The 15,065-nt window shown below is 45.8% G+C and overlaps 1 protein-coding gene across 7 annotated transcripts in view; it reads left to right on the forward strand.

Annotated features, from left to right (window-relative positions):
- LOC139338404 (microtubule cross-linking factor 1) overlaps positions 1-15,065 on the forward strand; it is a 66,934-nt gene that overhangs the window by 34,056 nt on the left and 17,813 nt on the right. For 4 of the 7 annotated variants that reach the window (XM_070973368.1, XM_070973365.1, XM_070973369.1 and 1 more), the window contains exons 5-9: positions 216-1,604; positions 6,085-6,231; positions 8,962-9,063; positions 9,414-9,638; positions 11,355-11,525. In XM_070973368.1, the coding sequence (XP_070829469.1) occupies positions 216-1,604; positions 6,085-6,231; positions 8,962-9,063; positions 9,414-9,638; positions 11,355-11,525 (2,034 nt within the window). The remainder of the gene's footprint in view (positions 1-215; positions 1,605-6,084; positions 6,232-8,961; positions 9,064-9,413; positions 9,639-11,354; positions 11,526-15,065) is intronic. The other 3 variants (XM_070973371.1, XM_070973367.1, XM_070973366.1) reach the window with 2 other exon arrangements.

Raw genomic sequence — 15,065 nt, forward strand, 5'->3', positions numbered from 1 at the left:
TTAGAGTCAATTCCAATTATTTCACCTTTTTTTTTAGAAATTAAACTAGAAAGTCGTGACCTGTTTTTTAAGATCTACATTGTCAGTAAGATAAATGGGCTTGGAGGTGCCACATTGTTTGTTTTGGTTTTTCCAGGGATTTGTAGACAATAACAAAAGTATAAAATATCACCAAGTGTTTAATGGAGGCTTCCTCATCCCTCTCGCCCCGCTAGGAGGACAGTGCAGACCTCAGGTGCCAGCTCCAGTTTGCCAAGGAGGAGTCCAGCCTGATGAGAAAAAAGATGGCCAAGCTGGGCCGGGAGAAGGATGAGCTGGAGCAGGAGCTGCAGAAGTACAAGTCAGTTTACGGGGACGTGGACAGTCCCCTCCCCCTGGCCGAGTGCTCTGGTGGAGGTCCTCACACCACTCGAGAGGCTGAGCTGCGATTACGGCTCAAGCTGGTGGAGGAGGAGGCCAACATCCTGGGCAGAAAGATCGTGGAGCTGGAAGTGGAGAACCGCAGCCTGCGGGCGGAGAACGAAGACATCCGCTGTCAGTATGAGAGAGACTGCTTTGGGCGGGAACCCTTCTCCAGCATGCCCTCGTCGCCGTACGGAGGCGATGCGCTGGAGTCGGCTAGTGAGCTACGTCGCCATCTCCAATTCGTGGAAGAGGAGGCTGAGCTGCTGCGCCGCTCCATCTCAGAGATTGAGGACCACAACAGGCAGCTGACATCTGAACTCAATCGCTTCAAGTTCGGCCCCAGCAGCAGCTCTGGCCTCGTTGGCGAGGAGGGCGGCGAGGGAGGATTATTCAAACCTGGTAATGGAGGGAACGGTAATGGCTCCGGCAGCGGGATGATGATGGAGGAGCTTAAATCAGCCAGGATGCAGATAAACGAGCTGAGCGGAAAAGTGATGAAGCTGCAGTACGAGAACCGAGTCCTCATGTCCAACGTCCAGCGCTGCGACCTGGCAGCACACCTGGGCCTGCGCACCGGCAGCCCTCGAGACAGCGACGCAGAGAGCGATGCGGGCCGGAGAGAAGCGGCAGAGGAAGAAGAGGCAGGGCGACTTCTTCTCCTCCACCCCAAGAGGGAGGGCCCTATTGGGGGCGAGAGTGACTCTGAAGACCTGTTTGAGAAAACAACAACCACCTCAGGGTTCGGAAGCATCAAACCCTCAGATGGCAGCGAGCTCAGCGCCACTGAACTGGCCAACCGCAGGAGGGAAGAGCGGGAGTCATTCACCAACGTGAAACGTGAGGCGGAAAGGCTCGGGAAGACGGTGGACCGGCTGATCACTGACACCGACAGTCTGATCTTTGAGGGCAGGCTGCTGGTGACGACAGGAGAGAGCCTGGAAGGAGGGGCGCCGTCTGGAAACAAACCAGACACCCAAGTCCTGGACACCATCAACACTCGCATGAAGGCTTTCCGCACCGAGCTGCACATCTTCGTAGAGAAGCTAGACCACATAGGGGAGGGGCTGAGAGAAAGGACAGATGACCTGTCACCCATGCCAAACCTCACAGAGTCCAGCAGCTTCCTGTCCACAGTCACCTCCATGTCCCGTGACTCTCCCATTGGCACCTTTGGAAGAGACCTGGTGACGGACTTCCAGGTGAGTTCAATGGACAGACTTCCTGTGACCTTTCTGTTGTTCTTAAGGTGACCACTCTGTACATTTGGATGTTCTCTTTCTGTGGCTGCTTTGTTCTTTTGCACAAGAGAGAAATATCAATAATCATGGAGAAGGCCTGTCAGCCATGGTGGGGAGAAAAATCAATGCTTTAGATTTTCTTAAGACCGTTGCAAACTGTGTTCTTTTTAAATCTTGCATAAGAACATTGATTAGTATTCATCCTCAAAAGCATCCCACCTGGTTGTCCAGATATCATGTCACAGGAAAGAAAAGATGGATGTTTTCGTTGCTTTAAAACAGCAGTACGCAAAAATATGCTAAAGTATCAGGCAGCTATACGTTTAGATGGATGGCCATGAAACCCACTGGTGTATTTGTAAAAGTGAGAATCCATTTAAGTTTGATTTAAAGGGCCCCGAGTGTGCAGTCGTTAGTAGACCATTTAAAGCCAAAATAAACTAAATGAGATCCAAAGTCAGCACTGTGTGCAAAAAATCAGCTCTAATTAAAGACAGTGGCAGCGCCGCACATCTTCAGCAGAGCACAAACTATCCACAGCCTCGCCTTGTCAATGGGAATCTCAATAAGATGCAGCCAAACATTAAGGATAAGTTCGGATTTTTTCAAGTCTATCTTAATACAGTATTGGCGTCTCGTATGTAGGTTGAAAGAGAAATGTGATGGAAGTCCACAGTCCTCTGCAGCCGCTCCTCATCTCTGTTTGACGTTAGCAGTTGTGGCTACATTAGCCGCTACTAGCATAACACACCCGAACATCTGCTGGAAATGAGGTTGAGAAGGAAGAAGAATATGTGCATAGAAAAGATGATGTCTCTGGTTCTGCTGCATCAGTCTTAATTCTTCTTTTAAAAACTGTCCTAGTTTTTAATGTTACATGACTGCTGTGCTAAATCAGCCGAGTGCTCGTTTAAAGTCACCCAGGCTAATACAAGGCTCTAGTGTTGTGTTAGCCAAATTGAGTGGATATCTTCCCCATTTGTTTCCCTGGACAGTGTTTCCTCTCTGAGATGAGGTGGAGGGATATGTCTTACAAGGACTAAATTACTATCTTAATTCGGCTGCTGAGGCTTTGTATTAACTTTGTCTAAAATTAAGCATGCATGTTTGCATGGAGCGAGGACTGTGGATTATGTCATGCTACAACAGGTGGGGAGTTGTCACTGGTCAGATGGTAACACAGATGTCCTAAGGCGAGCTCAGGGAGGACAGACACCTCCCGTGGAGCAGAAGGGCAAAAGCTTGCTCGATCTTGATTTTCAGTATGAATCCACACTGTAATCGACTGTAATGTAATGCTTCACTGTCGGCTTTTGTGAGTTCACCAAGCATTGGATTGGTCGCCCACCTGCAGGCAAAGTGAGGGATAAGACCATCATGAGACGGGTTAGATAGACTTGAAAGAATCCGAACCCATCATTCAAAGCCTCAAGGAGACATTCAGCGTCAGCACAGGGTGACATAACAGGGCCCCTGCTCCAACATGAGCCACCCAGCTCTACCGCACTGGCACCATCGCCACCACCGCCCCTCCTCTGACCCACCGCCACCAACATTGCTTCCCGCTGCCGCCACATTCACATCTGCATCTCCATGCACATCCTCATAGCCAGCAGCCCTGCCCGCCTCCTTCTCCCTGCACTCACTGTCTGCAGCTGCCCTGCTTCCAGTCAGCCAGGGTGCTTCGGAGGGTGCTTGAAAGGGTGCTTGGTGTGAATGGAGTAAGTACCAAAGGAGTTATGGCAGCTTCTTCCATTTGGCTCAATTCAAAGCTTTTCCTGACATGATGAAATGTTGCATGGTGAAGTTCAGTAAATATTTTTCTCTTGACAGCTTTGCTACACCATGCTATCATTTGTATGACTCATTATGACACATAAACGGTGTAGCTATTATGTTTGCTCAACATATCATCATGCACACACACAGACACACGTGGGGTTGGCTCCTCCATGGTGTTGCCAGGGAGACGAACCATAAAAATGTGCACACTGTCTAAAATAACCTTGGTTCAATAAAAAAAGAGTCTGAACCAGAGTTGCATGGAGCTGTGTGAGCTGCCTGTGGAAGAACCTCTCTGGCTGGCATCCTGCTTTCTGTCCTTGTTTTACTGCAGCTCAGTCAACTTGTCAACATACTGTGTACACTCCTCCAAAGCAGGTTCATTATCTCTGCGCTGCATGATCAGGCAGACATCTTGGATGTCATTTCTAATCGGCCAGACTGTCGTGTGGAATAAAGCAAACAGCTCTTCAAACATTTCTCTCTTCACGAACCCGATGTGCTTTGTAGAGATAATAGAGTGAAGCTGCCTCCATACTCATTCTATCCAATGACTTGTTTCTGCTTTGCTCCTCTGCCTGTAGGATCGCTGGTTAGTCTGGGTGAAGCTGGGTGGTTTAGTCGACGCTAACCACTGTACTAACAACTCACACCTGCTCAAAGCAATAAGGCCTTCGTCCGTTCAGAGTTGTTGAAGATGATCAAAGTTGTAGAATAGCGGAGTTTTAAATGTAACAGACTACAAAGCAAAAACTGTCGCTGCAGCAGCAGAGAGTCGGGTGAAGGTGAAGGTACATAAATACATAAAGAAAATGAAGATATGTACAGAAGTGCATTCACCAGAGGAAAAGTTGAGATGTGTTCTTGCAATTATTACTTCAGAGTCCCAAATTATTTCGGAAAATGTGAAAATGTTTCCTTGTTAGTGTGAATTTACTATCTTGTAATAATAATAATAATAACGATGGTGCAGACACGCTGGATCTGTAGACGGACGTCAGGTCGGGGTCTATGGAGAGCAGGCGATCCGCATGATGGATTCGGCGCGGCGAGTTAACGAACCGTGTCTGAATTTGCACAATCACAACTTGACCTTTGTTTCATGCAGATGAGTCCACGACGTACCAGGCTCGCAAAATCAGATCAAAGCATCAGACTAGGCAGTGCTAAGAAAGTATGAGTCAGGATTCTGTTCCTGCATTTCCTGTTTCACAAACATAGTTTACTGTTTAGCTGTAATATGAGAAAGCTGGTGACCTGGCAGCCATGTTGAAAATGGATTAGCCAGAAACGCCCAACTCAGAGTAAGTCAGCCTTAGCTTTCAGTGGCGTGGTGCATTCAGGTGCACCAGATTCTGTGTCTGAGCCAGAAGATGCAGATCATGAGATTACCAAAGTATCCTGCACAGCGTCGATCACATTTCAGTGCCCAGACCATCAGAACATGAAGACAACTCAGATCTTCTAATCTCACAAGATAATTTGAGCTAAAAGTATAAATATGAAATATTACTTTTTCATAAGTGCATAATGTTATAAGATATATTTGTCTTGTCTTATCTCGTCTTTCAATTTGGCTCCTCTCTGTTAAAATATGAATTAGCATTAGCATGAATTAGCATCTCCTAATTATGACAAAACTGGACTCGTCAGCCTCACTTTATTCTTATTATTTCATTATTATATTGATATATGTCAGATAAAATTCAAAGGCTTGTAATTGTGAGATAAACATCGGAAATGTGAGACAATAGCTTCAATAATTTCAAGGTGCTAAGTCATAATAATGAGAATATGCCTCCTTTTTTTAACTCTGGTGAATGTCATGCGCCTCTGTGGGTACCTATTTGGCATGATAGCATAAAGTTCCAGCTAGCTAGGAAAAATCCTCACATGAGGAAATAAAATGTGGGCACGGCTACTAGCATGGCGCTGTCTTAAAGCTCGACTGAAGCCTCAAATGCCTCCAGTGTACTTTCAATGCTGTAATGTCTGAAAACAGTGTGCATCACAAAGGCTCAACTCTCTTTAGTTGACTGCTTCTCCAACACACACGGCTGTGCACCGGCATGTGTTGAAACCTTTAGCGTGCTAGCTCTCGCTCTGCAGTTTGCCGTGGTATCTCTCAGCTGTTGGTTTGGACTCATGTATCCCTCATTGCATGCGCTTCATAACAAGTGTTTTGCATTCTTTTCCCCCCCAACTCCCTCTCTTTGTTCCTCTTTGTGTTCCCGCCAGATGTTTCAGCCCATGATTTTGTTCATCCTCATTCTCGTTCTCTTCTCATCTCTCTCATACGCCGTCATCTTTAAGTTGGTCTTTCTCTTTGCGCTTTTCTTCGTACTCTAGTCCGTTTGTTCTTCTCCACACCGTGTAGTCTGTTAGTTAATTTCCCCCCTCTGCTTATATTCTTTACCCATTTTCTGTTTTATTTTCGTTTGTTTTCCCCGCCCGCTTTCTTTCCTCGTCCCCTCACCCCGTTTGTTGTCTTCTGTCTGTTTTGTCCACGATCCACCTCACACATCTCCCCCGATTCCACCACCACCAATACCTGCACCCCTGTATCCTGCACCCGTCACCCATCCCCCTAACCCCTTACACTCACACCGTCCTCGACCCCCTTCCCTCCCCTCCCTCCCCCACCCCACGTCACTCACAGTCCGGTCAGAGGGATGAGCTGGAGTGGCGTCTAGGACAGGAGCGAGGCGTGGAGCCCCAGAGCCAGAGCCAGGGTGGGGGCCAGGCCCAGAGCAGGGGAGCCACGGGACTCACTAGGTACCACAGGCCCCTGGCTTTAAGAGCAGAGGTCAGTGCCTCCTCCCTCCTCCATCTCCCTTCCACCTGTGGGACTGAGTTGACACTGACTCCACCATGAGCCCCGTACACGGGCCTTCTGCCGACCCGGACTTGATTTTCTAATCATTTAAACTGATTCAAAGATAAATCTGGTGAGCGACTAGTCCTTTCTTTCCTGTGGTGAGCCGGTGGTCGCTCCAAAACTACCCAAAGTGTCTCATTTTTAATTTTATGGGTTTTCATATTTCCATTTTGCATCATGGTCAGACCTAAAATGAAATGGAGTAAATGTGGGCACAGAATGAGAGTCTCTGGACTGAAAAATAAAAGGATTTGGAGCTTCTGGGTTTTGTTTTTGGAGTGTCTGTTGGCCTGGGAATCAGTGCACCACGGCAAGAAATACTGAGCTTTACAGTTTATTTGCTGAAGAAAAAATGAAAAAAGATGGAAGCATTTATCTAATGTACTTCCAAATATATAACTATGAGCCTTCTCACATCTCAGCCACAACATATGAAGTGTTTCCGAGCACAATGCACTGTAAATTTGGCTGATTTTGAAGTACAGGGGATCAAATTTTCAGAAGGCCGCTCAGTCCAGCATGTCTAGTGACACTCCAGCCACGGTCACTTTTTGATGCTGAACACTTCTCACTTCATTCAGTCACTCTACTTTCACACTAAATATCCACTCCTACGGCCACTGATCTTTATTTTATTTACTCTTTTGGTTTAACATCATTTTATTGCTTTTTAAATTCGTACCATGTGCCCCTGGACATTTTGTGATTGAGTTACTTCCTTTGAAGAAACCAGCAGGAAGTAGGTTGCAAAGTCTTCCAAAGTTCTGAAAGTTTAGCTCGTTTATGTGAAAAATACATCTGCTGGTCGACAGTCTGTTGCCCTCTTAAACAGTGTGAGACAGCAGCCATGCACAGCTACAGCATATTGATCTTTAGACGTATGCATGCACTCAGTGGATCACGGCTGAGTCTGCACACAGCACACTCGGTAGCGAAGCCCTCTGGCACCGGCTCATCACCGCCGAGTGCGCTGTCATGACTCGACTCAGCAAATTAAACGTATGTAAAAGTGCAGCTTACACAGAAGTGTCACAGCACGCTTTAAACAGCACACTGAGAAAATCAAAGAGCGCAATCAAAGAGGCGAGTGTGCCGCACACATCAGCTCAGATCTGTTAAACCCTTCGGTGACTCGGCTGTTCAATAAACCGGCTGTGTAAAAGCAGGACGCTGATTCATAATCGCTGCCTCATGCTTTGTGTTCATAGAGAAATTGCTGGCTGTTATGTAACGCAGAGTACTGGCAGCGGTGATGTGACACATTGCTCTTACAGTTACAGTTATAGCACTTTCGTGTGGATTTCTTTGTGTCCCGGTGCTCTCTGCCGCAGTGTAATCTGCGAGGTGAAATGAATGAATGGGAAAGCAGCTTGGATATGGCAGGATTAGCACTGCACTGTCGGCCTGTGTGATTTGCATTTGACATTGGGCTGACAGGGAGGTGATCCAGGGTCAGTACACACTGAACAGCTCAACTTACTGTTGGAGGCTGCAGAACGCCAGCACGCAGGATAGACTAAGGAAATCGCATTATAAGCCGCCGCAATTTCCAAATTGTCAGAGGCTGCACTTTGAGTTTTTTCATAAGGACAGACAGCAATGTCTTGTCAACGAGCTGAAGAAGAATCATTACATCCAAAACCATAAACATAAGCATCTCATTTCCCTATGAGCATTTTTCCACCCGCAGTAATCAAATCAAACCTCACACGCATTCACTTCCTAATGTGGCTGCTGTATTTGACACCGAAGATTGATTATTTACCAGTAACATGTTAGTAATGTTAATATTTTGGAGATAGAAACCCTGTTTTTGAACTGCAGTGAACTCGTCAGTGTTGTGCAGCTCATTCATTCACTACAGGTTAACAGTTATCTTTTGATAATTCAATAAAAGGTAGGAGTTTGACATTCGGAGAAATACGCTTATTCGCTTTAGAGTTAGATGAAATGATCGATACCGCTCTCATATTTCTACATTAATTATGAAGCTGCAGTCAACAGGCAATTAGCTTAGCTTAGCACAAAGACTGGAAACAGGTCTAAACTGGTTGCAAAGCAACCTCACAGTGGTATTAAGACTCCAGGAAGTTGTCTTCACACCTCAGTTTTTAGATGTGTTGGTTGGACAGAATCAGGCTAGCTGTTTCCCTCTGTTTCCACTCTCTATGCTAAGCTAAGCTAACTGGCTGCTGGCTCCAGCCTCATATTTAACGGACAGACACGCAATCAATCAATCATATTTCCCACAAAGTTGGGCCATAACTTCAAGGCTGATAAACTTTGTTTGAGGTTTGATCAAAAAGCTTTGATGTTGCCCGATGAAGAAATATGTAATCAAGCTCAAAATGTGCGGCGTTAAATTTTAATCATCTCCTGAGACGTTACAGGAGAGGAGCAGAATGGGTCTCCGCTTGTGTGAAAGTCAGATCTCGTTTGAGGTTTTTCAGCCCCGCTCAGTGAATTTTTGTTTTTCAGTGGAAATTAAGGAGAACAAATATAATCAAGCGTCTCACACACAAATCCTTGTGATTTTGTGTGATGACCAAATAAAGCTTTACAGAGAGACAAACAGAGCGATATCGAATTATCAACATGTGGTGGAATTTGTCCAAAGTGTCGGTGAAGTAACTGTGCTCTGTGCTGTTGTGGGTTCAGCTCCGGGACACGCCTGCGTCCGACATCCAGTTTCGTCTGGATCACGAACGAAGGCTGCGAGCGGCGACGGAGGAGCGGGAGGCTGTCGTGTCTCTGCCTCAGGTACAGTAATGCAGTCAGTCACGCCATGTTTGAAGACTTTATGACGAAGGAACAGAGGAATCGCGCCTCACCTCGCCTGCTCTGCAGTCTTTGCTGACGCTTGAACATAATTTTAATTAAGTGTCGTCAGCAGAGAGAGGGGAAAGTTTTCAGCTTTAACATCCTTTTGGGCTAAAATATTAAAAACTATGTTAATATTTTGAACATTGACAGATAAATTCCTGGTAAAGCCCCTTTCAAACCATCAGAATGACCAAAAACTGTGTGAGGCCACATATCAAGAGGAACAAGATGCTCACATATCTGCTACTGACTGTGTGAATCAGTCTTTTCTTCAATCTGTCCAACAGCAGGAAGACGAGCGTTTGCGTCTGGAGGCCCAGCGCGGAGCTCTGGAGCTGCAGGGACTCCAGACTCACGAGGTGCCCTGGTCTCAGGAGAGAGCCATGCTGCAACAAGAGGTCCGACTCTTCAGACGCAACACCATCATCTTCTACATGAAGCTCAGGTGGATCCTTATGCACTGGAGGCTTGGCCGCAAGGACGGCTCCGGAGAGGAACCCGTGCACCCCGAGGTGAGTCCTGGGTTCGATAGGTGGGGTCACCCACACACCACATCAGGTTGTTCTTTGAGTCAATCATCCGGAACAAGATGGCGAAAATGGCAGCATGCAGTGACTCATCCTGAATCACTCCCACCAGGATGCAGGAACGTCTGCAGGACTGAGTGATAGTCTGGTTGATCGAGCGACTCCGTTTGGTGCTCATCTTGTTCATTCGCGTTCGATGCTTCACTCTCGAGCTCCTGGTTGATTAAACTCGTAATCTGTGGGATTCGTGTTTTGCTGGTTTTGCTTTTGGGGGAATATTCGCACGATGAGCGTTCGTGTCTCTGCACAGCACCTCCCCAGAGAGCACGGAGCACTTTGGCCGGCACGATGAAGTGTTTTCCTCTGAATTCCTGTAATTGCTGCTCTTTTCTCACCTGTGCTGAGTATCACTGCTCACACTGTCAACCCAGTTCCTCCAGTTTATACCCAGCAAACTGCTTTCGTGGTTTGCTGTGTAATTTTGTTCTTCAGGGCGCTTTTCATGCAATTCTATATTGCTTAGATTGAAATGAATTTCATGTCTCTTGATGCTGTGCTGACTCATCAGTTTAATCATGCAGTACGTCGTCGTGAAACCTAATTTGCGCCTACAGATGGTGCAGCAGTGAGGAGCCCACGTGTACCTTGCTGGATATTTACCGCACATCCTTGACTTGACATTGAATCCCAACAGAACATTTTCTCAAGTCGGGTTTATTTTTAATCACGGTTACAGTTTCAAAGGGCCTCTCAGTTCTACGAACCCGGTGGAAACAAGAAAGAACGACTCTGACAAATTGATGCTCGTTCCTGATTTGTCTGCAAGGGTTCAGTGCCTCTAGAAGTCTACTTGTCGATGTTTTGAAACTTGTAAGTCTGCCATACTGCAGACTTTCATGGAGTCATTACGGAGCCATAGCGCTCTGATGTTAATTGCAGACGAAATCTGAAATCATAAAATCGCACACACACAAGAACAAGTTAAGGTTCATTATTTTCTGCTGCAGTTTATTCACTCAGAGCTCTGCTTTGGGAACCTCCAGGATGAGACACTCTTCGTAGTAAATCAGTCAGTTTGTCTACTGTGGAAGAGTTCTGGCTGTTTTCCAAGAAAGGCTTCATAAATCTGCTCTAATGAGTGAGAAGGCCAGCCTACGAGCGAGTCCTAAAGCCGTCGCCTGATGTCTCAGATGATCCAAAACCTCTAAAGCACACAGTCGCAGGCGTTACAGTACGTCTAGCTCTTCATCACATGAAGACACCATCATAGTTCGGTTAGATCATGTTACAGTTCAGCGCTTCAGCTTTAGGAAAGAGTGATTTCACTCTGCTCCTCCTGCAGATTTTTCCCATAATTCCCTTCTCTACAGACTTTTACCTCACATGTAACATTTAGACAAACGAGGAGCAGCTTAGCAGAGTCTTACAGGGAGCATCCAGTTAGTGTACAGATGAATAAAATCCTGCTGTGTGACTGTACTGGCCCACAGGTCTGAATGAATGTGACAGGTTGTTGGTGTGTATTGGCCCCATGCTGGTAAAAGACTGGAGACGCATCCAGGGTGCTTCTCTGCCTTCTGCCCAATGCATGCTGGGAAGGGCTCAGCCACTGTGAGCCTGAAGCAGACCATGTTGGAACAGGAAAAAAACGAGCTCATGAATGAAAACACAGGCTTTTCATGGCTGCATCATCTGTTCCAGTTCGAGAAGTTGGAGGGCATCCCAGAGTTGGGAGTGATTATGGAGCAGGCGGAGGGAGAGTCGGATCGAGACGACAGACTGTGTTTGCCACAAACCCCGGGGGACGTCCCCGACACCGGGCCCATCATCCCTCTGCCGTCACCTGATCGACACCTGCAGCATCAAAGACAGGTACTTGCAAGTCTAAGGTGATCAGCGGTGTTGTGATCTAGAAGCCTTCATGCAGATAAACTCACCTGAACCTGAACCTATGGCATGTTGAGAAAGCGGCCGGCATGTGCAGGTCATCCCTCCAGAGTTCTTCACATTTGTAAGATATTTTGTGGAGCAGACGCTTCATTTCCTGGCTGCCGGTTTTTAGATAAATTGATCTTGAAGTTTAAAATGTGGCACAGCTGCAGGGACGCTCACAGGTTTGCATTACAGTAGCGACTGATGGCATTCCCTCAAAACGTCGTACAAACCTCCCATTAAATTTACAGTATTTTTAAAAATCTGCCCAGTCCACTACTCCCTCCTTTTCTCTAACAGCAATGTTACAGCGCTCAGAGATTACTCTTATTATTATTAAGCCATGTTGTCATTTCAAAATACAGGATTTAACACTTCATACTAGACACATCGAAAATGTATAAGACAAAAAATATATTAAAATAGGGAAAAAATACTAAAATACAATTAAAAAAACACTATTTACAAGAGAAGACTGTTATACAGCGACATACATGTATATAAATAAACTGAACTAGTATGAAGTTCTGTTAAATTGTAAATTGTTGTATTGAGAGTTTGGACATTAGTCGTAGCCTTTCATTATTTTCCTCATTCATTTTAATTGTGTTCAAATGAACGTTTGGCAGCCGCTCGTTGGAGCTGTTTGGCATGCTATGCAGATGAGAATTCTGGCCTAGATAACCAGTTTGAGGCACTAATTATTTTGAGTACACCCGGTTTTAGGCTCATTGTTCAAACAAAAACATGGACTCTCAGTCACATGCAAAGGAGACAAAAGGAGCTGTGTTCCTGCTTCTGTCCAGCGTTTCAGAGGACGATGTTTCACTCACACATAGCGTGTGTTCAGATCTGCTTTCGGCACGTCTGACAGCCACTTTGTCCCTCTATAAAACTAAAGAAAGTATGTAAGCGTTTTGGCTTGGATGCATTATTAAACAGCCCTAAGTGCTCTACTTTGTCTAATGTTTTGATTTTTCCACGACATCTTGAAAATGGTTCGTACAGCGATCTGACGTCGTGGCTTTACTCTGCGAGCAGTCTTAACAAGCGTGCCCAGTAGACTATATTAAGCTTTATGCATGAGAGCAGAAATGCGGTCTTGCTTTAGTAAGCACACATGGCTACTACAGCAGAGCAGAGCACAGCTGATGATTCCTGCAGCCACGGTGAGATAATGATATGTTCGGCCATAAAGAGGTCATTGAAAGTTTTCAGTCAAGACTTGGACATGATTCTGTCTGGCAACAGTGAGGGAAAAATCCTGATTCATCCGCTCTGGTACTGCCAATGTGTGACACTGCTGAAGTATATATAAATACTGTGAACACTGTGGATGAGATGATGAGACTTTTCCCACAGTGGTTGTGAACTTTCATCTCATTCAGTGCAGCTCACTCTGCTCAGTGACTCCAAACGGCTCAGCGACGTCTTCACAGTGGCATCACAGTTCTCAGATCAGCTTGAAATATCTAGAACAACACTTAGAATGGAAATTTGAATTCATCAGAGATGTTTTTAGCCGGGTGGCACACGAGTTTCCTCCCATATCAACAGACATGCATGTGAATTATTAAGCATACTCACTGCATCTTGCCAAAGCTCGCGGATGCTGACTGCTGCTCCTTAATAGTTGCAGTAGATGAATTTTCTCAGTTTTTGTCTGTGCTGCCTTCAGCCCAATCATTGGGTGGAATCTGCCTGATGTTGTCTGCACGGTGTCTTTTTTCGATGTAACCACTTGGTGCCCAAGTTGGAAATTTTAGATGAAAGGGACGCTGTGGACCTTTCGACCATTTGGTGCTAATGAACTATTTTGACGAGTATTTTGAGCTTTAATACAACGCTCACAGAAGACGGCTCGCTGGAAGGGGAACTGCCAGAGTGAGTGTATCTTCACTGTGTGTGCTGCAGGGTGAGGCTGTCTGAGAGAGAAATGGGTCTGAGGAGAACATCTGTATGGACAAGAAGGTGATTTTTGGCATTTATTGGCATGGTGATAAACTGTGAATTACAGAGGAGGTCAGGAAGAATTATGGTGGTGCTTTATGCCGCCAGGAGATTCCTGGATGTAGTGGACGGATCTGAAAAAGCTCTTGACACCACACTGAGGGGAGGATTTACACCAACTCAGACGATTGGATCAGGGTGTAGGATGGACAGTGTCGTGAGTGGGATCACTTTGGATGGACGCTGTGAATGGGCAAGCTACTACAGTCCAGTAGGTGGCGATAGTTTAAGACGTATCGATGCTAACCTCCATAAAACACCAAAGAAGAAGAAGGCTGATTCTGGTGGTCCAGGTGTTTAAGACTCTTATTAATGTAAACCAGTCCAGTTCTTCATTTTCAGTCACCTTTCTGTTCCACGTGTCAAACAAAGCCTGAATGTCTTTGCTGCTGCTACCTAACAAACATTGGTGGAGTCAGTGGAGCTAGTTAGCTGCTGAGCCATACTACAGGTGGTAAGCGGGTCGTTGGCAGTTCAGTAAAATATTTAGTCCAAAACTCAAAAATCTGTTTTATCTTTTCAAATTAGCTCTGCAAATTAGCAGTGTGCTAATCCTCCTCAGTAAGCCTGCAAACATAGGCCACATGTTGGTCTCAAGATGGCCGCCTCAATCTGACCTTATGATTGACCCCTGGCTTGACCAATTAAGATCTTTCATTTCATTTATATTGCCAACAATAGCCAATGAGAGTCTTGCTTTCTCCTGTAGTGCAAAGATTGAGCTGCTTCAGTGGGTAATTCAGTGCAAACATGGATATTACACAGGACCTGAAATGATAAATATAGTAAAAGGCCTCGATATAAAGATTTATAGCCACTCGTAGGATGTGTATTTAGATACACAACAGTAGAACGCTCAGAATAATGGTGTGGTTGTATCTGCCCTCATAAAAGAAAACCCAAGTGAGCTCCACTTACATGTATTTCCTGTTATATTTAGACTGTTTTGAAGCACACTGGCCTTTTCGCACCTGAGCTTATATCGTGTTCTCAGCCTCGGCTGGCAGAGCCGGCGGCGCTGTAGTGATACCTCGAGGTGAAGTTTTACTCCAGACTCCTTTGTGCTTCACTGCCTCCTGCCAAGACCTGAAGACTGTCTACAGCAGGACCACCAGAGGCAAACAGCTCTCTGAGCAGACACCCCAGGAATAACACGCTGTTCTCTTCTCTGTGACCCAGCCCATGTCGTTTACTCATACTGCCCGAAGCCGTTAGAAACCCAAATGTGGATCTTCAATGTCGAAGCTTCCTCAAACCCCCTGCATCACAGTTGGACTGAAATAAGTCGTCATCAACAGGTTTTTGTTGCAGCTTTAATTGCTGCAAGGTTCTCAAGGGATTTCACTTCATTTCAGTTCGGATTTTTGAGAGCATCTTTCTTTCTACACCCCTCCATACGCACGTTTTAATTCTTTAATGGTGGGAGTCATGCAAGGGCAGGTGGGAAAGGACGAGGGTTTAAAAAAACAA

Source organism: Chaetodon trifascialis, chromosome 11, assembly GCF_039877785.1.
Source record: "Chaetodon trifascialis isolate fChaTrf1 chromosome 11, fChaTrf1.hap1, whole genome shotgun sequence".
Classification (NCBI taxonomy): Eukaryota; Metazoa; Chordata; class Actinopteri; order Chaetodontiformes; family Chaetodontidae; genus Chaetodon; species Chaetodon trifascialis.